Source organism: Neomonachus schauinslandi, chromosome 10 (assembly GCF_002201575.2).
Source record: "Neomonachus schauinslandi chromosome 10, ASM220157v2, whole genome shotgun sequence".
Classification (NCBI taxonomy): domain Eukaryota; kingdom Metazoa; phylum Chordata; class Mammalia; order Carnivora; family Phocidae; genus Neomonachus; species Neomonachus schauinslandi.
In genome coordinates this window covers 130,098,661-130,125,271 of record NC_058412.1, presented here as the reverse complement: position 1 = coordinate 130,125,271, position 26,611 = coordinate 130,098,661, and the positions used below count along the sequence as shown (strand labels likewise).

At 43.2% G+C, this 26,611-nt stretch overlaps 1 protein-coding gene across 1 annotated transcript in view; it reads left to right on the top strand.

Annotated features, from left to right (window-relative positions):
- Positions 1–25,559, top strand: part of BCAS1 (brain enriched myelin associated protein 1) — an 88,605-nt gene extending 63,046 nt beyond the window's left edge. The window contains exons 8-11 of the mRNA XM_044919050.1: positions 7,035–7,208; positions 14,891–14,956; positions 20,138–20,401; positions 24,582–25,559. Of these exons, the coding sequence (XP_044774985.1) occupies positions 7,035–7,208; positions 14,891–14,956; positions 20,138–20,401; positions 24,582–24,656 (579 nt within the window). The 3' untranslated portion in view covers positions 24,657–25,559. The remainder of the gene's footprint in view (positions 1–7,034; positions 7,209–14,890; positions 14,957–20,137; positions 20,402–24,581) is intronic.
- The last annotated feature ends 1,052 nt before the right edge of the window (positions 25,560–26,611 follow it).

Genomic DNA, 26,611 nt, shown 5'->3' with positions numbered 1-26,611 from the left:
TTTCTTTCTTTCTTTCTTTCTTTCTTTCTTTCTTTCTTTCTTTCTTTCTTTCTTTCTTTTCTTTTCTTTTCTTTTCTTTTCTTTTCTTTTCTTTTCTTTTTCTTTCCCCCTCACCCTCTCCTTTGACTCAATCTTAGTAGCTCGGCAAAGCTCAGATCTCTCATAATTCCAGAAAATTCTCATGAATTTACCAGCTCTTTTCTATAGAGTCAAAGCCTCTATTTCACCAACATGTGAGGAAGAACTCTGTGAGTCCTTTTCCCCATGAACTTTAAATTTAAAAGCTGCAGGTTAAGTCTGAAGCATCAATTAGCTTTGAGGCTCTGAGTTTTTTGAAGAGAAACTTGTGTTTAGATGTTTGTGTGCAGTTGCCTGTCTGAGGAACCCCTTGCAGCTCGGGTGCTAACATGCAGAGTTGACCTTTGACAGACAAAGAGGAAGTATATCCTTTTCTAATGTGATGTTCAAAACAGAAATATAAATGTGAAACAAAAGTTAAATTACTGACACCAAAAGAGAACAAAAAAGCTGATGAAGATATTAAAGAAAGCAAAGTATTTTCTCAAGAAAATAAAGAAATATGATCAAAATGGCTTTAAATTACTTGGCCCTACAAGTAACATTTCTGTTTGGAAGCTCCAACATTTCATTGTTTAACAGCCTGTTAGTTGGAGGGAATGAGGCTAAAAGTAGTGATTCTGGGCCCATCATCCCCAAGCTGTGCCACTTCTGGGACCTCAGTTTACTCATCTCTTAAATGGCCACAATAATATTACCTACCCGTTAGGGTTCTGGTGAGAATTAAATGGGAACAAGGCATGTAACGTGCATACTTCAGGGCCTGAAACACAGGAAGAATTCAGTCATTCAGGGGACAGCAAACTGCAGCTCACAAGCCAATTCCAGCCCATTGTCTGTGTCCCTGTGGCCCACGAGCTAAAAATGGCTTTTACATTTTGAATGATGAAAAAATTGAAAGAAGAATGATATTGCAGGGCACTAAAAATTATACAAATTTGGGACATTTGGGTGGCTCAGTCAGCAAAGTGTCTGACTCTTGATGTCAGCTCAGGTCATGATCTCAGGGTAGTGAGATCGAGCCCCACATGGGGCTCTGTGCTAAGCGTGGAGTCTGCTGAGGATTCTCTCTGTCCCTCACCCTCTACCCCTCCCATGCTCATGCTCTCTAAATAAATAAATGAATAAATAAATAAAATGAGAATACCTGTTTTAAAAAAATTACACAAATTTCACATTTCACTGTTTATGAATAAAGTTTTATTAGAACACAGCCACACTCATTCATTTGCATATCATCTATGGCTGCTTTTCTGCTTCAATGGTAGAGTAGAGTAGTTGGGACAGGGTGCTTGGCAGGAAGAGTTTGCCGCCCCTGCAGTAACTGTTAGCACATAGGAGTTATGATGTGATGAGTGAGCGCTTCCCAGCAATCAGTGATTATTTTGCCCTGTGAAATTACACATCTGTCAGCTGACTCAGTGCCCATATGGAATGAAGGCACGTGTGAAATAATTAGTTTAATTTCCTCCTCCCAAATAAGAGAGATGGCATTAATCAAAACAACGCATAGTACTCTAAACCTCCAAACAGGACCATTAGGTGTGATTAATCCTATTATAAGAGTCCTTTAACTAGCAACTTCTGGCTAAAATATGGTTGGGTTTATTTATTTTTTAATTTCTCTACCATCAGTTTCTATAACCCATCTATCAACCAATGCGAAACAAAAGACAGAGTGATTTCCACGTTTCTCAAAGTTTTTCATGAAGAGAAAAACAAAGCTTTTGAAACCCTCAGAAGTTTAGTGCTTTTCCTAGAATGTGCTTCTGGTCCTATCAGAAATAAAATCTACTACAGAAACTACTGAATCATTCTGCTGTAATCTGAAAACATTTTGGCCATTGCTTAATTAAGTTAATGTTCTAACTAATGGGGGGAAAATTCTTTCCATCCCAATGACCTATACGATGAAGGAAACAGGTACTTCTGTTGTTTACCTATGAGATTAGTAAGTAATCTCATAGTTGTAAGGGAAAGGAAACTCAACCCAACCTAGATTTGTTTTAAAAAAGAAATTCATTGTCACTCCTCACTGGGAAGTAGCATTGGTTTTAAATCAGTCTTGATGCAGAACTTCCCTGTGCCTCAGCCTTCCTGACCTGGCTACCTTTCTTCTCACATCCCATCACACAGTCCAGAGTAAAGGAGAGATTGGGCCAGTGGAGACCCTGCAGGCGCTGGAGACTGTTCTCTTTCACGGACTTACGTGGGTTCACAGGCTCTGTGAGTCAGCTCTTGCCAGGCTGTGTTACGGTAACATCCAAGCCCCACACTTGGCGTTCAACAACAAAGATCCTTTTTTCCCTCACTCATGCTACATGGCAGCCATAGGGTGGCTGTGGCTGATCCACGTGGCTTCGTCCTGCTGAGATCTAGACTGAGAAAAACATCCCCTTCATCAAGGACGTGCGATTGTCGTGACAAGAGAGAAGACAGCCAGAGGTGAACCATGAGATGGCTCAGAGAGCCTCCACTCAGTCTTGCTTTACGGCATGTCTGCTCCTGTTACATTTGCCAAAGCAAGTCACCCAGCAGTGGGCACAGATGCATGATCCCTTTACAGGAAGCCAGGGTGAATAATTGGGAAAGTAATACATTCTGCCACATACTCCCATCCCTGAACTCATATGGTCAAGGAGCTAGACCTTGGCTAGGATTGGCTTAGATCTGCTTGAACAACTGCATCCTGATCACGTGGGCTTAAAGTTAAGGAGGGTTGTTCCCCTAAAATAAAACTGGGGTTCCATGAAGAGAATGAGGGAGAATGGTGCCTAGATTGAAAAATAAAATCTTTCCCAGATCTTTGTAACCAAATAATCACGTTCTAAATTAAATCAGGCAGCCTCTTTAAAAGTTATTTATCCTTTTCATGCCTCAATTTATTCTTACGTAAAAACTGTTGGTATCAATATTGTGTGTTATGGTGGAAGTGTAGGTGGAGTTAATCTTATTTTGCTATAAATCAGTTTCCAAAACTCAAGTTCTAGTGAAAACTGTATAATCCAAATTCCAAGAGTAAATATAGTATAACATTTGAGGCAAAAAAGTGAAAACTTTTGCTCCCTTAATGTGTATTGTCTGTGTTAAACGTACTAGCCATCTTCCTGCAAAATCTAATATCCCCTCTCCTGAAATCAAGCAAGGGGGATTTGATTCTAAAATATAGCACAAATCTGATTTTCATTATATCCATCATACCCAAAATTAAAATGTGCAGATGCAGTTTTTTTTTTTCCTAAATAGAGAGTGACTTTTTCCAAAACCCTGGCCTGGAAGGATATCAGAAAAATATCCAAACAAAAATCAAATTCTATGTCTGTATATGCAAATCAGCTCCTAATTCAGTTCAAATCCTTCTGGATTTCCCCACTGGAAATCAGTGGATTTTCCTTGGCTGCTAAAAGCCAATTTCTTGGCCTGACTTCAAAGTTAATGGGAGTCTCTAGAAGTCCCTCCAACACCAGGCTTTTTTTTTTTTTTTCCTACTAAAATAGTTGTGTTTTTTTTTTAATTTTTTTATTAACATATAATGTATTATTTGTTTCAGGGGTACAGGTCTGTGATTCATCAGTCTTACACAATTCACAGTGCTCACCATAGCACATACCCTCCCCAATGTCCATCACCCAGCCTCCCCATCCCTCCCGCCCCCCTCCACTCCAGCAACCCTCAGTTTGTTTCCTGAGATTAAGAGTCTCTTATGGTTTGTCTCCCTCCCTGGTTTCGTCTTATTTCATTTTTCCCTCCCTTCCCCTATGATCCTCTGTCTTGTTTCTCAAATTCCTCATATCAGTGAGATCATATGATAATTGTCTTTCTCTGATTGACTTATGAAATAGTTGTGTTTTGAAGAATGGACTCTGGCCTAGGATTTATGAGTTGACACCACTCAAATTTTTAAAGGCCCAGCCAGAAAACCATTGGCAATCAAAGAATTGATTGATGAAGTTACTGCCACACAGTCTGATCATTTTATTATGTAATTTTCCTTCTAGGCTCTTGCATACAAAAAAGGAACTTGATGCTTCAAAGGTAGAATAATTCTGAACTCAGATTCAATGAATCAGACTCTGGTCATTACCTACCTAAGGGCTATTTCCCATTTCTCCACCCTTCTCCCTTTGATCTTAGGCAAGGTTGGCAACTACCACACCCCCAAAGTATTTGATCATGATTAGTCTAAAGCAATTATCCCATTTTTTTTTTCAACAAATAATTTGTCTGGGAGTAAGGATGTGACCACTTCTGGCCAGTGAAATGTAGCTGAGGTAAGAAATCAAAATACAGAAGTTCATCTGGAGCAAACCTTTTGCTGTGGCCTTCCTCCCCTTTGTAAGACATTAGGTTGAGGATGTGATGCCTGGAACTGTGGCAGCTATTTTATATCCATGAGGTAACAAATAAAAGGATGAAAACCCAGCATGCCAAGGATGGCAGAGCCAAAGGATAGAAGGAGCTCCGGTTCTTAAAGACATTGTGGAGCCATTAAATCAATCCTAGAACTTCCTACTTGCAAACTTGTTCTATACCATTACTAGTAAAATCACTATTAGGTATTCAGTTACTGGTACACAACACCATCCTCACTGAAATGGCTACTTATCTGTGCTATGACTTTGGCCAAGTCATTCAGTCATTCAGATTCTTCATCTCTAGGATAGGGATAATGTTACTTACTCTGAGCTCTTTAATAATTCAATAACTATTCACTGAGGTAATATATTAAAATATCTTGTATGATGTCAGCCATAGTAAGAGGTAGATATTAATATCATCTCTAAAAAGTGGGATTCCTCATAATTCAGGCCCATGGAATAAACAGCTCTCATAATAGCACAAGTAACAACCACTAGTATTAATTGAGTGGTTGTTATGGGTCAGGCACTGTTCTAAGAACTTTATGCCTGATTTAATTTTGCAATCAACTTCCTGATGTGTATACTGTCCAAGCCGAGAATTGAGAAAACCCAGGTACAGAGATATTGAGTAGAGACCTTGGTCTAGAGCCTCCGTAAGGGTGGAGTGGAGACGTAGGACCAGGCAGGGCTGGAGCTGCAGGCTGCTCTCATGAGCACTGCGTCAGACGGCCTGCATTTCAGGCTTACCCCTGGACTCTGGTGGCTGAAGGTTTTTTTCAGAAGTGCAACTGAACTGAATCAGGTCCAGATGTGGAAATCCATGACCACGTCTGACCACCAATCCCAGTATGTCACCTGGCTTCAGTCTCAGCCTGGTTTCCCAAGATGGGCCTGGGTCAGAGCCTGGCAGCCCACAGTAGAAGCCTTCTCACAGACACTTGTGGTCCAGTGTTTTCCTTCTCAAGATGGGACAACTTGACTTGTCCACCAGAGCCCCAACCGCTCCTTTGTGTCTTATGGTCAATCCATGCCGATCTTACCTGCCTGCCTTGCCGCGTTCGGACTTTTGAGTGGATGACTCCCCAACCTAGATTTTTATCTACAAAGGAAAGATGCTAGAAGTCGTGTCAATATGCTATAAAATGGAAGGTGGAGAGAGACGGCTGTGATGTAGGTGCCATATTTCAGGGTGTTCCCTCATGCTGCTTTGTTAATGGGCACCTTCCTGTTTCACTTGACAATACAGAAATCAAGGGTCCTTCTCAATTTGGATCACTGGGGTCATGCGCAAGCCAATGGCATATTCTGCATGAAGGAAAGGAAAATGATTTCTCCACAAGCATACAGGTGTTTTTGGAAATGCCTAAGGTCCCTTCCCCCACTCCCTGACAGCAAGTATAAGAGGCAGAGGAAGCTGGGGGGGTCCGGCACCAGCAAAGACAAATGCAAAGATGGCTTTGGCTCTAGACAGCCTTCCTCTGAGGCAGGGGATGACAAACCTATTGTGTGAAGGGCCGGGCAGCAAAAGTTTCAGACTTAACAGGCCACATGTAGTCTCTCTTGCCTGTCTTTCATCTTTTAAAAACATATTACAACCCTTTAAAAAAAATGTAAAATCCATCTTAGCTCAGGGCTGTGCTAAAACAGTCTCTGGGATGGATTTTATCGTCGTTTGCCAGCCCCTGCCTGAGGAAACAAAGAAATTATGGAGCCTTCTCCAGGCCAATTAAATCTGTTGCAAGGATCAATGCAAAGTAGAAACTGGCCCAGATGTGACTGGGGCACAGCACAAATGGAGCGAGGCAAGGCAAAGGAACAGAATTTGGAATCAGAGCACAGGTGAATCGGACCTTGCATCCAAACCCCCCATAGCTGGCCACCCCTTCTCCCCGACGGACCCTCAGGGGGCACTGAGCTCCCTGGGTACCTTGCTGGGGGCCGTCAGGAACTTCACCATGGTGTTCTTGCCAAGTTCTGTTTTCTTCTGAAAGCAGGAACTTTGGTTCAGAAACAAAGGCAAATGACCAACCCTGGGTTGGGGTGGGAAGTAAGTTAAGGAGGAGGTCCAGTCTGCTAAATCCAGTGTGGACTTCACACTATCTTTTCCGCAAAGAGGACAAGTCTTCCCAGTTGCAGGGGATCTTAGGGCATGAGATGGAAGGTATCATGGCCACCATCTCCAAGGCTGGACCTTTAAGGAAATGATGACTTCTGATTTTTATACAGGCCAGGGGTAAGTCACCTCGATGGTGGACCAAAGAGGGGGGCCTCCTGGAACGGAAGGGGTAGTGAGCCTGCTGTGGACGGCAGTCCCCGGGAAGGGCTTCCTATCTAAGCCTTATACCTCATGGAGCAGGATTTTTGCCACTTCCGAGTCAGCGTATTTGGCCTTTTTTCTTGAAATTGACTGTTTGAAAGCACAATATAAGACATGGGTGTTCCTTCTCGAAGATGTGCCTGTGTAGAAATGATCATTGGGTCAAACCTGTAGCACGTGGACAAGGGGGCAACCAGGACCCCTCACTTTATAAAGCCTGTTTGGGGGAATGTTTTTTTTTTTTTCACTGTCTTATTACCTGGCAAAATAATTACCAGGTGGTGTGTGAATCACCAGTAGAGGTTGTAAAGCTCGAGGAAGTAGAATCAACCTTACAAACAGTGGATCTCAACGAAGAAGGAGATGCCACACCCGAACCCACAGAAGTAAGATTCAAAAGAGAAGAACGAAAACCACCGAGAACCTCCCTGATGGCGTTTCTCAGACAAATGGTAAGCCACCTGTTTCCAGCCCAGGAAAGCTGAAATACCCAGATCAGCTTTTGCAAGCAAAGGACCCGTCTCAGGTGGGGTGAGCCGTAATTGTAGGTGGTGTAGAGGGGATACACGTGATCTGTCGTGTGCAGGGAGACAATTGCTTTTCCTCCTTCTGACCCAATCATTGAGCAAGTCTCAGTTTATTGCTAATGTTCCTTAATCTTTCCTTAATTCCTGCTAACTCCCTTTTTAACAAAGAAAGAGCTGGTCTTGGGTGCTGAGCTTTGGCAGACAGCAGCATCCATGCAGAAGTTAATATTACTGTTCGCTTTCAATTTAATTTATTTTTAAAGTTTCCTTCTCTGTATGGCAAATGATATTGTTTTTCTCATTATGGTAATGATATGCAGTTTCCTTTGAGAGTACATTTATTTACACAAAGAACATAAGGCATTGTTTAAAGGACTAGGTAAGAAATAGACCAAGTTATATACTGATGTTGGAAAAATTCTGGAAGTGATGTGTGAGTGACACAAATTTGGATAAAGCTGATTTATAAATAATTCCAATTATAAAGTGACAACATAATTTTCCCATAGTGAATGTGTATAACTCAGTTGGTAAATTTGCCATGCTTTTAGCTTGCAGAAAATGGAAAGAATGTGGGCAGATGTTATTTGGTGTCTCTGAAGTGTCATATACATTAAATAACAAAGCAACCAAGAACTTAAATAATTATAATGCAACAAAACCCAACTTGGTTGGAAGACAAAGAGCAAAAGCCCATGTAAAAGGTCATTGGTTTAATTCTCTTTTAATGAAAAACAAGAATTTCATTATAGTGTACCATTATTTTCAGGAGTATTGGGGAATTTAATCCTTTGAGAAAGCAACCCTTTGGTTTCACAGGCTCTGCCTGTTAAGGAATTCTTTCTAGTCCACAACACAACATAACATAACACAAAACCCTTGCCAGTGGGAGCTGAGGCATATTAGAAATGACTCTGTTAGGAATTGTCAACAGGAATCATCTTCTTTATCATTGGACTCTCGGAGAGTAGGAAATGTAGATAGAGTTAGTAGTGAGCAGGCTGTATGGCTGGGACCCCATCTATGTTCCTGGTCATTTACTCTGCAATTTGGCATCGAAAATGGGGATCAAGATCTGAGATTTTTCAACCAATTTTTACACAATGTCGGGAAAGAAAAGAACATTTGGGCTTTTTCTGGCAACCCATTGACATTACAAATGGCATCCCCAAATAGCTCATCATAACATTGAGAGTGATCCAACTTTCCCATTTCTGAGTGGAGTTGAGAGATTACCCCCCCCCAACATAGCAAATAGTATGACTTTCTTTTCCAAATAACCAACCTGAGACTTCTTCACTTAAAGACAAGAAAATGCAAGAGCCTCCAAATAAAACACGAAAGATGTCTAAACCACCCACTACATCCATTCAATTCAAATCCTTGAATTCTAATGAGGTCCCACATTACTTAAATTCACCCTCCAGAGCTAACCTTTAGAGGTTTCTGGGGGATATTTTCTAGCAATAGAAATGGGTACCTCTGAACTGTTAGAGGAACAAGTTGGAAACAAAAGAGTCCTTTATAATTGATTCTCCGTAGGATAGGGATAGAGGTAGAAGAGGACACATTTTTCCGGAGCAATCTTCAGTGGATTCATAGCATCAGGTCTTATTATGTCCATTGTTCTTATTATCTACCGTCCAAGGAAAGGGTTATGCCTGGGAGCTTGAACATTATTCCTCTCTATTAATGTTGAAACTCCAAAGCTTCCATGACTTGGGGGATTCTCCCTAAAAATTCCAGATACCCTAGTGATTCTTGTCTTGCAGTCTGTTTTGTTTTCATTATAAAAATATATTACCATTGTGAATAATTCAAATACACAGACGATGTGGGTTTTCCGGTTCACCGCGATCCCACGACTCCCTGTTGTCACACCCAGCTCACTCATTTATGTCCCTGGCCCTATCCCTGGGGGTATTTGGTGTTGCATCCTTGATATAGCGCTACCTCATTCTTTATAACAACTTCATTGAATCACATCATCTGGATTTATCATACTGGGATTCACCATTGTCTCTTGATGGACATTGGATTTGTTTCCAACTTGTTGCACTTCATTTGGTCATTTTTTCGACAAAGAATTATTGAGTACCCACTGTATTCCAGACATTGGGATATAACGGTAGGTAGATGTGGCCCCTGTCCTCACGGAGAATAAAGCCCAATGAGGAAAACATGTTTATTTTTAACTCTAGGCCATATGCAGTGAGCACCCACCATGTGTCTCATGCACATTGATCTCAGGTCCTTCACTAACTAACCTGATGAACATCCTTGCACACCTACCTCTATGCACATGGGCTAATATCCCCCACAGCATGCATTCCTGGAAGTTGGCTTCAGCAATCGTTTCAGGAAACACTTTGAGCTAACATGGCATGACTTCCAAACTAATTTAAAGTCCAGATTTGTGCAGGAGAAAGCAAAACCAAACCAACCCTTCCTCTCAGGGCTTGAAAATCGAGACAACATCTGACTCATCACTGAGGTTTTCATTTTTTATTTTTTGAGCCAAATAAGTGGACGTTTCAAAATGATGTTATATATTGTTAGAAAAATATAAGTTATTTTTAAAATAATTGATTTAATAGAAGAGGAAGCTCAATTGTAAATGTGTCACCCTTGTTTTATAATCAATGTCTCCATTCATCAAATCATTTTTGATTTTCTACCTCCTCGCCTTGGCCTCCCTTAAATTTCTCTCAGAAAACATATTTTGCTGTCCCATGGCACTGTGACTCATGGTTGCATATTTAAAAAAAATAAATGCATCGCCCAGGTTATTTCTAAAGAGATCTTTTTCTTTCTAGAAATTAACCTCTCATAAAAAATAGAAATGGAAAGAATATCATTTTTTAAATAATCTTATTTCAGGAAAAATAAGTATATTTCAGGAAAAATAAATAGAGTCCCCTAAGTCCTTGCGCTGCATCCACCACTATCACTTCACAAAAATCCTATGGGCTCCTACAGATTTTCAAAATAATTGCAAAGAGTAGCTAAGACATCTGTCATACCCTAAATAGAAAAAGATTCTTATATGTATTAATTCAAGTGTATGTCAAGAAATTGGATATTTGAAGTGCCAGTATATTTTTATAAAGTGAGTGGGTGGAGAACTCTATTCATGTGCCCACAAACCAGGTAGGCAGATGAAACCATACAGTGGTAGATGGGAATATAGAGATATAGATTTGTAATTTGTCAATATTAAAACACCCTGTACTTGAAAAGTGCTTTCCTCCTCTGAACCCGTGTCACCTACTGTTTCATTTAGTCCTCCTCCTGTCTTTCTTTAGACCATTCGTTTTGTAAGAAGCTCTTTGTTGGAATCATGTTCTCAGGCACAGAGAGGGACTGTGAGCTTTAATATTGAGCACATATAAGATCCAAATGAGGATACAGCCAGGAAATCACGGTCTTCCATTGCTTACCTTCAATCTAGAAATCTAATAAAACCTGTTGAAATTGACCATCTGGAGGAAAAAGGAGGATGGTTTGTAATGGTGACTGTAAAACAAAAAAAACAAGAACGGGAGTCTTCCAGCTCAAGTTCTTGATCTCCCATTCTGCCCCAAGTACTGACTATGAAAACAGAGTTGTGTTTCGGGAGGTTTCAATTTCTATCTCCGCAGCAGCCTGTGTTCCTTTCTACCCTTACAGGAGATTCTGTGGTCACTTGGCACTCTCAGTTAATAATTATAGTAATGATGATAATAGCTACTGTGTATGTATCATGTGCCAGTGGCCTGGCCAGCACCATCCTAGCACAGTGCATGCCTTAGCTCATTTATTAGCCTAAAAACTCCATGCAACACATTCCCATCCCACCATGCAGAGAAGGGCATGTAGACTCAGTGTGTTTAAGTGATTCGGTCAGGGTCACAGAGCTGGAAAATGGCAGCACCAGAACTCAGACTCAGGTGTTTGTTGATTCTAAAGCTCATCCCCTGTACTTAGATGTGTTTGTGACTTTCTGTGCTCCTGGCAGCTGATTTTCTTTGAGAGTACATGGAGAAAGGACAGCCATACCTCCATTTTTGTGATTCTCCTCATAGTGTTTTCTGTGCTCATCTGAAATCACCTGAAATTACAACAAGGCAAGAGAGAGGAGAATTAATACATGACTTACATAAAGCTCGGATGTACGTTTTCTGAATATGTTTGTCACTAAACTGAGATTTGCCTTGGTTGTGTAATTTTGTCTGATTGTCCAGTTCTGTTTGAAGTGAGCATCTTGGTAAAACACGAAGGTTGGACTCATGGCCTTTGTTGATTCTGGAAATTTCTAGCAGGTCCAGTTCCTTGGATTTGTGTAACAATGAGGCTGACCTAGTAGACAATCCCACACAATAAATTAAAATATCTTCCCAATTCTTCTTTTAAATCTCAACTTCGGTTGAATTAGATCTCCACCAAAAATACACTCGCGCTGCTTTCAAAGAAATGCGAACTGCCCACCAAACATTTCCACTAGAACTTTGAATATCTAAGTGATACACGTTGGAGAGGGTTCAAATGCTCCTCAGAGTATCAAGCTATTAGAATACATGACACAATGAAAGAAATAAAAATGACTTTATTAATAGGCAAAGCTTGGATGTCACAACCAGATTCCATCCCAACACTGCAGGCTGGATGCCCTGAGATGCTTCACCTTTGGCTCTCACGAATAAAAATAAACCCCTGGAAGAAAGTTGATCAGTAATGAACTAGAAAAGCTCTGAAATTGCTTGGTAGTCTTCGAACTGTTCTTTAAAGTATTAGGTAGTCCCTGAAAAAAATTTGAGTTCTTTAAATGGTAACTCTATTTTTGACAGCTGGAGAAAATGAGCTTCTGTGGTTATTGTCCTTTGAATACAGAGCCCAACATGAACTATTTGACTTGATCTCTAAAAGAGGACTCAGCAAAGAGAGAAGAATGATAGAAAACAAAGAGAGGAAGGGAGGGAGGGACTTATTAAGACCCTTAGTCTAAACTCAGCATGCAGTCACCTTGGCATATATACAGCTTTTTATGCCTCAAAATGAATAACAGAGGAAAATCATAGAAAAGCTTGAGATAGTCTCTTTTTTAAAGAAGAAGAAGTTGAACTTCTTTGCAATGATCTCCCTAACAGCCAGAGGGGCTGTTTTCCGGATGCTAACCTAGATCCACTGCTGCCAAGAAAGACTTTTGATTCAATCCAAACTCTCCTCCAAGGGCTAGCAAAGACAGGGAGGGGAAGAAAGCAGATTTAAACCTTAAACTGGCAGAGGACCTAACAGATATCAAATTGAAACCACTAGAGGGAAGTTAAAAAATCTCTCTCTCTTGGGCAGGAAGGTGGCACCAGGGGCCGTGCCTGCCTCCTGATCTCCACTGAGGTTTTGCTTAAAAAGCCATTTTGTTTGTTTGGCTGGTTTTGCCATTCAGCATTCCCCAAAGGCCAGCTAATGAGGATATGACACCATATTCTAAAGGACACTAGGGAATGTGTTTGGGTAGGAAGGGCTCTTAATGACAGCCTGAATTCTGGAGGCCAGTGAAATCCCAAAATGGCAAAACCTTTGAATGCAATGAGGAGGCTGACAGAGCTGGTTACAGGGAGAGAAATGATAACCGAGAGAGTCCATTTCTTTTTCTAAATGTTCTCAAGCAAGACTGGCCCTTGTAGAACAATGCAGAAGACCCAGAGGAAGACAAAACCACTTTCCATCCAAATGGATCTGAAGTATATGTAGAGGACAAACAGATCCTTATTTGCCTCTGGGCTGAACACCTTGGTGAAACCCATGACAGTGATGTCCCTAAGAAAAGCACATGGAACTTCCAGACACCAGGGGTTTGGGCTGAAGAAAGATTTCTTCCATTCCTAACCAATCAAGAAGCATGTATCAAGGTTCTACCTTATGTCAAGCTCTGTAAAGGTTGTTTCTGAGGCAGGACAAGACCTAGAAATTGCCATACTGTGTTAAACCATTGACAGTCCTAGTCAAGACTTCTGAATCTTAGTGGCACCAAGTAGTATTTAAAGACGAGCATGGTTGACCTCTGAGGATGGGCATGTTCCTCCCTATTTGAGATTTATCAACCTCCATCTTATCCAAGCCCTTATTATCTTTCCTAATTAGGGGGCTTCATAGTAGATGTTTAATAAAAAATGTGTTCATTGAATGGCGGCTCCTACCTTGGAGGGACAGTACCGAGAGGTGGTTAAGAGTATGGGATATGGAGTCTTTGCCTGGTGTCAAATCCTTGCTCCCTAACCTGCTAGTTCCATGCCCCATGCTGGTTTCTCTGAGCTTCCATTTTCTTGCCTGTAAAATGAGGCAAATAAAATTATTCCTCCATCTTAAGGTTCTGCATGATAAATAAATGAACTAGTGAGGGTTATTATCTCATTTGGCATACTGCCTGACCTTTAGTAAGCACTCCACTAAGAGTTAGATTTCATGAATGATAATTTTCATTATCTTTACTAATATGAGCACCATACTTGGTTAAGAGACATATAATATTAATCAGTCAAAAAGTTATTCGAGTGCCTTTGATGTTTTTACCTGTTCTTGATGCAGGTGTTACAGTTTCTTGCCATCTGCTGACAGAACAGCTAAGATCATAACAGTGGGAGCTGAAGTCTTCCTGTTTGCCCCACATTGCTTACCCCCATTTCCTACACTCCCCTCCTCCAGCAGAGGAGGAGGAGACGATAAGCAATGACCAAATATGTGGGAATTAAACCCCAGGCAACATTGTTGATAAGAACTAGGCAATTCATTACCAGATTTCTTAGGTACTTTATCAAGCGTCAGGCATAGAGCATTACTGAATCCAAAGCTGAGACCGCAGGCTCCGGTATTGGTCTGCATTTGTCTATGCCAATTAGCTTTAAAAAGTGATGCTCAAACTCAAGTATGCTTCAGAATCACCCAGAGGGCTTGTTGCTCATCCCCCCCCACCCAACCCCGAGAGTTTCTGACTCAGTAGATCTGGCGTGGTTCTCAAGAATTGGTATTTCTAACAAACTCCAAAGTGATGCTGAGGCTGTGGCCCTGGGGTTGCGGTTTGAGAACCCTTCACTGAGCGTGTGCTTTCAGGAGCCAAAGCTGTGAATTCAACACATCCAGCCCTATCACTGATGCCACAGGCCACAGCAGTTACTAAAAATGGGAAGTAGGATATTCAACAAACCCCACCTCTCTGCGAGGGAAAAAAAAAAAAATACAAGGAAACATCCACCACCTAAATGTTACCAATAGAAGGCTACCAATGGTTTAGTCGTTCATTCATTCAACATGACCCACCACCTCTTGGTTCCAACATCAGCATTTTGGTCATCATTTCTTTATCCCAGAATTACCTAATTCCAGGGTTTAAGACTTTCATTGTTGTTGTTATTTGGGGAAAACCAACACTTGAATATAATCGGACTCTGGTTACAAGCCACATGGAAATTGTGTATCTCATGAGTAGTACATTTCTAGCTGGTCTTCCATTTGTCTTGACCCCGAATCTCAATCATGAATGAATGAGGTCATCCATTTCAGAACTCCCCTTGCATTCCCCTTGTTGCTGTGCTCATGGTAGCTGAAAGGCCATTGTCTGTTTGTTATTTTAGTCAGTGAAAGGGGATGGAGGGATCACCCACTCAGAAGAAATAAATGGGAAAGACTCCAGCTATCAAGTAAGTGACACGTCAACTCTGTTTGGTGGTGGGTTTAGCTTGCATGTTCTCACTTCTTTCCAGCCTAGTTGCCAATGCAATTCTCAGCCACAGACAACTCATCTACCATCTCTAGGTTAAGCACCTGCTGTATACCAGGCACTATCTTGGGCTCTGCGGATACATGCATGAACAAGCTAGAGTTTCTTGGCTATTTCATTTAACACATGCTTTTCTGTCTTCTCCACATGGCAAATCCCTTCCTGTCCTTCAAGTCTTGGCCTAAATGTCACCTCCTCAAGGAGATGTTCTATTTCCGCCCATCATCATTGCATCTTGTTCTTTCACTTCATGGAATTTATCACACATTGTAATGAGTCATTTGTCTATTAGTTATGTCTCCTCTACCTCTTCCTTTCCGTGTCTGGAGCATCCGTGGAGCAAGGGAGGAGCCTCTTTTATTTTTCTATCACATTGCATAGTGCCTGGCATAGAGCAGGGGCTCTTTCTTGAAAAAAAAGTAGGTGAAAGACATGGGATCATGTGGGGTTTTTTTTCCATTATTTTCTCCATTCTAAAGAAACATAGCTATGACATTTTTATAACTACACGTTTCCTTTTTTTAAAATGGGATCATCTCATGCTCAACACCCTGTTTTATAACCTGTACTCTTTCTTAACTTAGAAATACACCTTCACAAAAATGTCCTCAAATATTCTTCTACTAATGTTTGCAATACAGAGAACTGGTTAAGAGCATGAGTTGCAGGCTCAAGACTGCCTGCGTTCAAACCCTGGCTCCGCTACTTTTTAGCTGTGTGACTAAAAACACCTTACCAAATCTCTCCGTGCCTCAGTTTCCTCCTCTCTACAATGGAGCTGGGGAAGGACTGCCTCGTGGCATTGTCATGCTTAGATGAGTCAACTCATGTAAGGTCCCTGGAACAGACCTAGTACCGGGGACTCAATAAATGTTAGTCGCTACGTGAAGCCACATGGGCTGCCTTACAAACTACCATAGACTCAGTGGTTTGACAACAGAAATTTATCTTCTCACAGTTTTGGAGGCTGGAAAATCCAAGGTCAAGATGCTGGCATGGTTCTTGGTGAGGAGAACTCTCTTCCTGCTTTCCAACAGTTGTTTTCTGCTGTGTCCTCACATGGCAGCTCTCACAAGGACACTAATCCTATTGGATGAGGGCCCCATCCTTATGACCTCAATTAACCTTAATCATTTCTTACTCCAAATACTTTGGCACTGGGGGTTAGGGTTTCAACATATGAAGGCATACTAGTTGCTATTATTTTGTTACTATTACTATTATGCCACTGATAGGAAATTACCACCCTAGTGTATTGTTCATATCACACACACACAAATGGACAGCAATGACTATAAATAATTTATGATATTTCTATTTCCATAATAATTGGATTAGCCCATATATTTCAACAGGGAATATATTGCTTTTTGCTACACTCAAATTATTTTTGTTTTTCTTTTTCAATTTATGACTATACTTGGCCCCAAACTCATTCTCTAGACCACTTCGGAACCAAAAATCCTGAAGTTAACTACCTTGGCAATAAGATAAATTTACTTTATTCAATATGAAACATTTAGATATAATTGTACATTTTGTCTAGGATCTTGATGTGAAACAGTGATGCCAATCATCTTAGTAATTCTAAAATGTAAGTGAAGTCAGTGAAAATCGGAGTGAGCTAGAAACCTCATTCTATTTACACTCACCTAGGAGTGTTCTGAGAATCCATTAGAGGGCCCTGGATCCAGACTTGAGGAGACAGATGTGTAATCTTGGAGAGATGATAAGTGCTTAGTTGAATTTTGGGGGTGGGAAGAGACATTCTCTGTTCCTTTCCAATTTGCCCTCTCAGGGTTATAAAAGTCTTGATTGATGATTCCAGAAGAAGAAGCCTCAGGCACCTCCTGGTCTAGGTATGCTTCTAAGGTCTGAATCAAATGGGATGTTTCCATGACCTTGTCCTCCAACTTCCTGCCAGCATCACTGGGTTCTAGGGGAGGATACACTCCAATGATTTGGATGAGAATAATTTCTGTTATAAATTCTGAGAGAGTCAAATCCCAAGCAAAGATTTTAAATCATCTACATTTAATGACAAAGCAATCATCACACAGTTTTAGATTCTTAGCTTACTCTGAATATAAGGAACCATCCATCTGTTATTTACAGAAGTTAGTTTCTAAGCCATTAAGAAGAACATTTAAGCCTAATAGCATGGCGTAACCCTGTGGTAAATGGACCTGATCCATTGAAAGCTCCCCTCCTGAAAAAAAAAAAAAAAATCAATGTCCTGTGAAAGCTATTGATGTGTGGGCACTTCTCAGTCCCCACCTCACAGTGATTTGCAGAGGGAAATAGTGTAGAAACATCTGGAAGGCGAGTTGCTGGCCATTCATTCAACCCATGTTGGTGGAGACTTACTATGTGTCAGATGAGGTGCTGGGAATAAAGCCATGGAAGACAGAAGAGTTTTGTTCTCTGGAGCTCCCCTTCCAGCAGAGAGAGGCAGGCGGAACGTTCTCAAGTGAGCCAAGAAATCCCCAAGATTAAGGCAAACATAAAGAAAACACAGCAGTGTTTTGTCAGAGAGGGGTCGGGCTTCTTTAGACCATCTAAACAGGAACTGCGTCTCCAAGGAGGCGACATCTGAGCTGAGACTTGACAGCAAAGAAGCAGCAATCCTGTCAAACCCTATAAACATACTGAGCAGAAGTTACAGCGAACGTGAAGTCCCTTTTTTTGAGAATAAGCTTGTTTGAGGAAGAAGAGGAGACCATGTGTCTAGAGCAGAAGGAACAGAGGGGAGAGGAATAAGAGACAAGGTTGGAGAGGCCCAGGGACACTCGATTTAACAAGTATTTCCTGAGGCTTTGGTCTGTACCTGGCTCTCTGAGCCACACAGAAAGAATCTCTCAGAAAGAATCTCTGCAGGCAATGTCGGGTCAGGCTGACCGACTCTCCCCAGTTTGCCTGGGACTTTGTGGTTTTAAAATTAAGTTGCATGTCCTGGAACCCCCTCTCTCCCAGACCAAACAAGAAGACCGGTCCCTTGATGTTTGGCCTTCTCCATGGCCAGACACCATGTGATACAGGCTTTAATCCTCAGACCACCATGAGGTATGACGTCTTTTGTTGCTTGCACACAGATGAGGAAGCTGAGAGAGCCAATGATTTCTTCCAGGTCGTACAGCAAGGATGTGATGGAACCAGCACCACGCCCTGTTCTTTTGACTCCAAACACGAAGCCCTTAGCCAATAACTGGATCTTACCATCTTCTATGCAACAAAAACAGTCACCAGGGTGTGCAAATGGTCTGTGGTCTTTCTGAAGAGCCTCGTGGTGGGAGTTTCTGTCTTACTGTACAAGGGATCTGCTCTCGGCTCTCTGTTGCATTTGGGCATCTGTATCTTACTTCGCATTTGCTACAACTTCGGCAGTGGGGGTCCGACGGAAATAATCAGAGTGGGTGGTGGCAGGAGAGCTTCTTGGAATGACTCAGTGTTGGATGTTTCCTTTCTCCAAGGAATTCTGCCCTCAGGAAGCTTTTGGGACCGGGGCATCTTCTGTCTTCTTGCTTATTTCTAAGGGGTATATTGATACTGATGAGAAATGACAGTTCTCTGCTTATCGCTTTCTCCATCAAACTGCAACTTTGTCCAAGAACTTTTTCACTCAGGAACAATCTATCACTTTTACAAATCAGAGTTGTAAACATATATTCAGCGGGTCAAATGTGGCCCACGGGTCAAATGTGGCCCACGGGGTTGCTGGTGTTGTGGCTGTTTTCAAGTTTCTATGCGAAAAATAGAAGACTTGACAGCACTGGGGCTGCAATCCTACATAGTATCTTGGTTGGGTCTGAGCAGCTGTTGCCCCTTTGGACAGGGCATGTGACAATTCACCACAATCCTCCCCGCCACTCCAATTTTCTCCCCAACATCAAAGCCAGCATTGCTTGAACTGGTGTTTTTCTTACACTAGAGAAATATTTCTTATATTGCTCTCCCAACTGGGGAAATAAGGTCTCTATGTGATTATTCTTACCCCTGCCCTCTGTCATGTTTTTATTTCATCTGTCTGGCCCCTATAGTAATTTCAGTTCAAGTAAGTTATGGAGAAAAGGCTTTTGCTTTACAGATATTTTGTTATCTGTAATTTACCTAGCATTTTCTGGAATTTTGGATTTTACAGCTTCATCCTTCCAAACTGTAGGAACCAAGTAGGACTGCAAAAATTTCTCTTCAGCATGAAAGATGTACATTCAAAATTTAAAACACTTATCTTCTCTCACCACTGTTTTATGAACAAAAGAACAGTTTCACACCAGAAACTAAGATAGACATAACCATGAAAAAAGGAATAGGCATCCCAAGAAAAGAGTCACATGTGGTTTTAAGTGGGAGAAACCCTCTCAGAGCTGGCTTAAGCACAGAAGGGTTTCAGGAACAGCTAGATCCAGGGGCATATGTGAGGTTGTCAGCACCTGGGTTCTTTCTCCCTTTCTCTCTCTTCATCTCTCAGCTCTGCTTTTCTCTCTATTGGCTTCCTTTTCAAGCAGATTTTTCCTGGAAATGTCACTGGCTCTGGAAGCTCCAGGCTTTTATCTTCACAGTTTGGAATCCAATGGAGAGTAGACAGACCTCTCTCTTGGTTGATTTAGCAAGGTTCTGTGATTGGCTCAGTTTTTATCTGCATTCAGCCATCCTGAACCAATCACAGCAGCTGGATCACGTGCATGGCTCTGACTGACCAGGCCTGAGTCCTGTGCCTTTGTCCAGGGGCAGAATTAATTTGTCTGAACCACGGTGAATAAAGGAGAGAAAAGGGTAGTTCTCCAAGGAGAATAAAGGAGAGAAAAGGGTAGTTCTCCAAGGAAAACCCAAGTTCTAGTCCCAGAAGGAGGAGAGAAGAATGCTTGCTGGGAAAGCATTAATAAATTTTTAGATAAACAAATAAATGTCTCCCACTGTGACCTTGAACCGTCATAAGTATTTGCACCTTTTTCTTATTTTTTTTTTTTCAGTTTCACCCAGGACTCATGAACACGTAGACCCCATCCAACACTTGAACACCTCTGTTCTGACATACTTATTTCCTGCTACTGAGTGTTGTCTTATAGCTCCTAAACATGAATTTTGTTTGAACTTGCTGTAGAAGTCAGACTCACCGGAGAAGGCGATCACATCCCCAGAGCCGGAGCCAGCGGGAGCAGACCAGAAGGGCAAAGAGAGCTCCTCCAAGGACAAGAAGGTGGCGGCTGAGGGGAACAAGCAGAAGAGCAACAAGCAGGAAGCCAAAGAACCTATCCAGTGTGTGGAACCGGCCGCAGGGGAGGCGAACTCGCTGCAGAATGGGGACAAGTCCCAAAAGAGACAGGAGAAGCGGCGACAGTCCCTCGGGGGCTTCTTTAAGGGCCTGGTAGGTGGATCATTCATCACCTCTTTCTAGGCTCTTGGGCCAGGAGTGTGGTTCATGCCTTCAAGGTGGGACTGGCCTGGACCTCTGTCAAAGAAATATTGCTGGAGCACTTGCTGTATGCCAGGCGCTGTGCTAGGCTCGGAGAGCAGGCTGGACAGATGCATCACTGTTTGGCCGGACACTCCGGTGCCGATGGCTGGGGGCAGGGATACTGAGCGGGTGAAGAACAGGGAGGCAGAAGGCAGGCACGGAGGAGCCTGAATGTGAGGATGTGACACCCCCTCCCCGGTGGGTTGAAAGGAGTGTCAGGGAAGGCTTCTCAGAGAAGACGACCTCTAAGGTGGGGCCTCAGATTAGCCTGTGGAGGAGGAAGCAAGGGGAGGCCTGAAGAACCAGTGTGTTCCAGGCAATGGAGAGACAGCAGAGAAGTGAAATTCAGTCTTGCTGGAAGAAGGCATAGGAGGACAGAGGCAAGGTGGCAGGAACAGGTGGTGATGAGGAGCATCAGGATTCACCTGTGGCCAAAGGGAGCCTTGAAATGTTTAAATCAGGAAACTGCTCTGAACCTGACCTTGGGTGGTGGGTATACAGAGGTGACTAAAAATTAGCTGCTTCCTTCCAGAGAGGCCTAGTCCAGGGTGAGCGGAGGCCAGACATTCTGTAATTAATTAACCTCTGGGTTATTTTGTGTGTGTCTGTTTGGTTCTTCTCTGTCTCCTCCCCTAGACTGGATGGCAGTGACGACACTGTCATGGGCAGATGTGCTGTCCTCCCCAGCATGGTGGCTAGAGCATAGTAGACACCCAAGAAGGGTTTGTTGAATGAAGGAAGGAATGGATGGGGAAAATATGGCACTAGGAAATGTTTTCTTATATTTGGGATAATGTAAATCCTGGCAAATGAGGAGAGTCTGAAGGTCATTAATCAAAAGATAGGCAAGGTGGTCAAGCATCCACTAGGAGGAGAAACAGGTGAAGTCACACCTAGGACTCACGGGAATGTGGCTTGAGCCCATGGGGCAGGACAAGGAAATCACACTGGCAGTAGCCATGGGGCTGGAGTTAACAGGTGTTAACCTTCAGGCTGTGATAGAGATGGGGCAGGTACATGAAGCAAACTGCCCTAAAGCGACTGACCATTCCTGATTGGCCCAGTCGCTGAACATCTGTAGGTATTGGTGACCTCTGATTGATGGAGGTGGGGGAGTACGATGGTTCCCCTGGGCCCAAGTTTGGTCTCCAAACAGCATCTGTGGGAGCCTGTTAGAAATGCAGACTCTCAGGCCCCGTGTTTATTTTATGGATGAATGCCATCGTATTTCCCTCTGGCCAGTGTGTCTAGGTATGGGTACAGAACCTCAGCATGAGATAGTGCTAGAAGTCATGGTTGAGGCTGTTTGGAAGTGGGAAGCCCTGGTACAGAGCCCCTCTCCTACTCCCAAGCCTCTGGTGTAAAGCCCTCTCCGGTTTTTAAGAGGTGATGAAGACTGGAGACCAACCATCAAAGCGGAGGGGAGAGGGGGGTGGGCTAAAAGACTGATCATGCTTTGAGTGGTTTTGCAAGAAAACTTGTCTCCATTCTCTGCTCCAGTTCCTTGGAGAGGAGTGTAAACCCTTATCACACTTTTCTAGACATTTCCAAACTGACTATGCATTTTTTTCTGCCCAAAGTTCTGGTTGAACCATTCCCTGCCAAGCCACAGTGCCCGGGGTGGTGTACCACATGGGGAGGGTGCTGTTCTGGAAAGATTCTGAGCTCACGGGCCCAGTCAGTTCCTCACTTTCTTGGTGGTTTTTGGTTGTTTTCTGGGTTTTATTTTATTTATTTTATTTTTTGGTTAGAGGCTCATGGAGTGTTCTCTGCATATCTCCTTACACACAAAATCCCTGGATCTAACAGGATGGATCTCATCCGGTAGTTCTGAACCTGTGATTTTCTACGCAGCAGACATTTGGCAATGTCCAGAGACCATTTTGATGGTCACCACTGGGAATAGGTGCTATTGGGATGTTGTGGGTAGAGACCAGGGATGTTGCTAAATGTCCCACGGTGCACAGAAGAGCCATGGGGCTGGAGTTAACCTTCAGGTTGTGATAGAGATGGGGCAGGTACATGAAGCAAACTGCCCGAAACCAATTGATCATTCCTGATTGTCCCAGTCCCTGAATATCTGTGGGTATTGGTGACCTCTGATTGATGGAGGTGGGAGAGCCCAAGTGTCAGGGGGCTAGAGCTGAGAAGCCCAGAGGTGGCCAAACAGCACATAGGGCAGTTGGAAAGAACAGAGCAGAGGGGGTGCCTGGGTGGCTCAGTCGGTTAAGCGTCTGCCTTCGGCTCAGGTCATGATCCTGGGGTCCTGGGATTGAGCCCCACGTCAGGCTCCCTGCTCAGTGGAGAGTCTGCTTCTCCCTCTCCCTCTGCCTGCCTCTCTGCCTACTTGTGCTCTCTCTCTCTCTCTCTCTGTCACATAAATAAATAAAATCCTTAAAAAAAAAAAAAAAAAAAAAGAACAGAGCAGTGCCCGGGAGCCCGTGCTGAGAAGTTGGACAGCTTCACTGGAGTGCTAGACGTACCACTTCCTAGGTTTGTGGCCTTGGGTTAGTCACTTAACCCCACCCGAGCCTCAAGTTTCCCCTGTGCAAAGCTGAGGTGATAATGACAGCAACATTCTAGGATTCCTGGGGAATCAAGTGCATGTATGTCGTAAGGGGTCCAGCACCTGACACGAAGCAGGAGTTCCATAGTGGATGCTATCATTTCCCCGGCAAATACGCTGGACCTTGTATGTGGACCGGAGCCTGACCTCCTGCAAAGGTGGGACATCAGCCCACATTGCTCTCACCTTAAACCCACTGTGGGACTCCTTTCCCTGCAATTCATTCTCCCTCTGTCCACATGCCGCCTCCCTCTCTCCTTGCCCAAAACCATCTGCCCCAGTCAGTTCCCAAATTCACTGCCTGCCGATCCCTGCTTGATCTTTGCCCTGCGGGTGAGATCCTCTCTGCTCTGCTCCTCCCTTCCCCCCAATCCTTCGTCATACTGCCTGGATTCTAACAGGGAGCAGCCTCCTTGGCATTTCATGCAGCATCTGAAAAGAACTGGAAGGAAGCCTTTAGAACTCATCAAGTGCCACTGTTTGCAAGCATTTGGTTTTTGAGCAGAGGGACTCGGTTGACAAAGGAAACGTCAGAACCTTCACGGGTGTATGTGCGTGTGCGTATGTGTGTATACACACATAAATGTGTCTATAGAAACATATCTATTTGATTAACATGGAGCTCTGATTGGAGGGGGAGTAGGCCCCCTGCCCCCATCTTGCCCAAGAGCCACCCACTTGATGGTGCTCTCATCTCTCCCACTGTCACGGGTCCCCGACGCCTTCATGTAGTGCTAGGATTACATGCAGGCCAATCTGCAGGTTTTACAGGGGAGCCAACGGAGATTGGAAAGAAGATAGGGCCTATTCTTTATTCTCCCAGAGTCCCCTACCTATCATTTTTGGCCCTCTCCACTGGGCACAGGCTGAACCGAGGCTGGGAACAATTAGCTCAGTTACTCCACCCAGGGCTCGGAAAGAGTGGGCAGGACCCAGGCTGGAGCCTGGAGGGCAGGTGATCTGAGGTCCAGATTCCAAGTCGGGGGGCCCATGCAACGCTACATAAGCCGGTCCTGACTTATCTTAGAGCCTGTTTTCCCATCTGTAAAGCTGGGTTCATCATCACTGCCCTCCTTACTGGGCTGGCGAGAGGACCAGATGAGGGTGGGTTTGGCTTGGCTGGTTGTATCCTGTGAAGTGCAGGCCTGAGACAGCGGGCAGGACAAAGGTGACGTGAATGCCTCTGATCCCCAAAGTCCACGCCTCATGGGGCCAGAGGGGGGACTCACTTTACCTTGGAGCATCCCTCAGAGATAAGTTGTATCTCCCCCATTGGAAAGATGAAGAAACTGATTTTAAAGAGTGAAGTAATTCCTCCAAGTTGTCACAGAGCTAGAAAGTGAAAGAACTGGGCAATGCACTCCAACATCTGGCTGGAGACCATTCTTTTATCCACCACTCATGGAAAGGGTATATTTATTTGGCACGAGACCTGGCACGGAGTAAGTGCAAAGTAAATGGCAGTCATTGCTCTTGATATTTCAGACTTTCATTAGGGTGCAACTTCTTTATATTTTTCTCCAGGGACCAAAGCGGATGTTGGACGCCCAAGTGCAAACAGACCCTGTATCCATCGGACCAGTTGGCAAATCCAAGTAAACAAATCACTACAGTTCCCACCAAGTTATCCTGCCAGCAAGATGTCTTCTCCCTACTCCATTTCCTCCCCGAGCCCACTCCATGTACATAGTTTTCTTCTAATGGCCATCAAATGAAATTCTGCCTACAAATTAAGCCTGAGCTGTTGTATATCGAGGTGTATTATTTACGTCTCTGGTCCAATCTTTTCTGGTAAATAGCTGTCAAGATGGTTTAGCAGGTGAACCAGTCAGGCGGGAAGATTTGATGGTTGCCAGGCAGCGGGTAGAGGGCGTGGAGGAATGCATTCTGGGTAAGTTATGAAAAATGGCAGTGGCAAGTAAGTTGCAGAAGAAGAATGCCTGTTGGAAGGAAGAAAGCTCTGTAGGAAATACACGCTCATCCTCTAAACTCAAAGAGGAGAGACAAAAATCCATTTAAGTTCACATTTCGAGGAGGGATAGCATGGGCTCCGTGGGGGAGGTTACCAATTTCCTGGAAAGGAATGTGTGGGGAATGAAAAGGGAATGAAGAAGAGTTGCTTTTCGAAGAGGGTCCTTGAAAGTTATTGATGAGAAGGGAAAAGATTGACCGCAGAGGGTTTGAAATGATTTGGGAAAACCATTGCTTTTTGAAGCTCAGTGACATTACAACTTCAAGACAAACAAACAAACAAACAAACAAAAAACAAAAAACCCAGAACAAATAAATGAAGTTGCAAGTTTACTTTGCAACACAAGGGGGCACTGAGGTCTCCGTTTTAATCCTGCATCCTGTAGCCCTAACAAAGATTTGGTCTCTGCAATCTTACATTATTAATGCTTCTCAGATGGCTGAGGGGCTGGCCTCATCTGTTCTGTCTGACGCTTATCTCAAGCCTGTCTGTAACTTCCTAATGTTCTCAGGATGTTTTCTGATAAAACCCTCCCCATAACCCCAGTTAATAAAAATTTTTGGAAGATTATTCAAATACCCGAGGTTTTTTTAATACGTGTACAGAGGAGTAAATAGGACCATGAGTCTATTAAAATGTAATTCAAAGTAGCATATGATTGACTGATATCATGTATACTGTATTTTTCTTTTTCTGATTTAATAAAAAAAATACATTTACATCTAAAGCATCTTTTAATTTTCAACTTTTAAAGCAGGTCTCTTGTACTCTCTGAGACACCTTTATCCTCCACAGGATAAAATCAGTCTTCTTCCTCCATCTTGTCTTCCCTCCCAGATGCTCCTAGATTTCCTTGTATATGGGCACATGCACATACAAATGTGTGCACACATATATTTGCATACACACACATGTACTTATATAAAAGTACTGTCTTAGCCCAGGCTGCCTAGAACAGAGCCTGAGACAGGGATTCAGGAACATGTGATATGTGGAGGGAGGCCTTCGGGTGGAAAGAGGAAGTGAACAACAGGGCAGGGAGGGAGCTGAGCAAGGATTGGTCTCAGCTGGAGTTGAGTTTCATCCTGATCCCCTAGGGGGTGCTGGAGCATGAATTGCACCTTACAGTTGGTTCTACCTTGAACCAAAGGGAGCCGGCCTTTGTACCCTTGTTGATGAGTCCCGGCCCACCCTGGGAGGTGGTGGGACAGGTAAGGTGCTCCCACTGAGCTGGGAAGTGGGAGGCTAGAGGATGTGTGCCTGGGCAATGTCCACTGTAGATATGCACATGATGTGCAGATACGTATTTATACCCATACATATAAACATAGTTGACATGGAGAAATGCGTGTAGACATTCATACTTATATATTACTTAAAAGAATAAATGCATGTATGCATTCATATTCATACACATACAGATAGAACGGCACATACACACTGGCTTGTAAAAATCCATCACACAACGATCTGAAGTAAACATTGAATATACTCTTCTGACAAGTCTGTGTGTTAGGCAAATGAAACCATGGCTTTGGCAAAAGAAAAAAATGGCATTTGGAAAACGTGTTCAGGAAAAAGA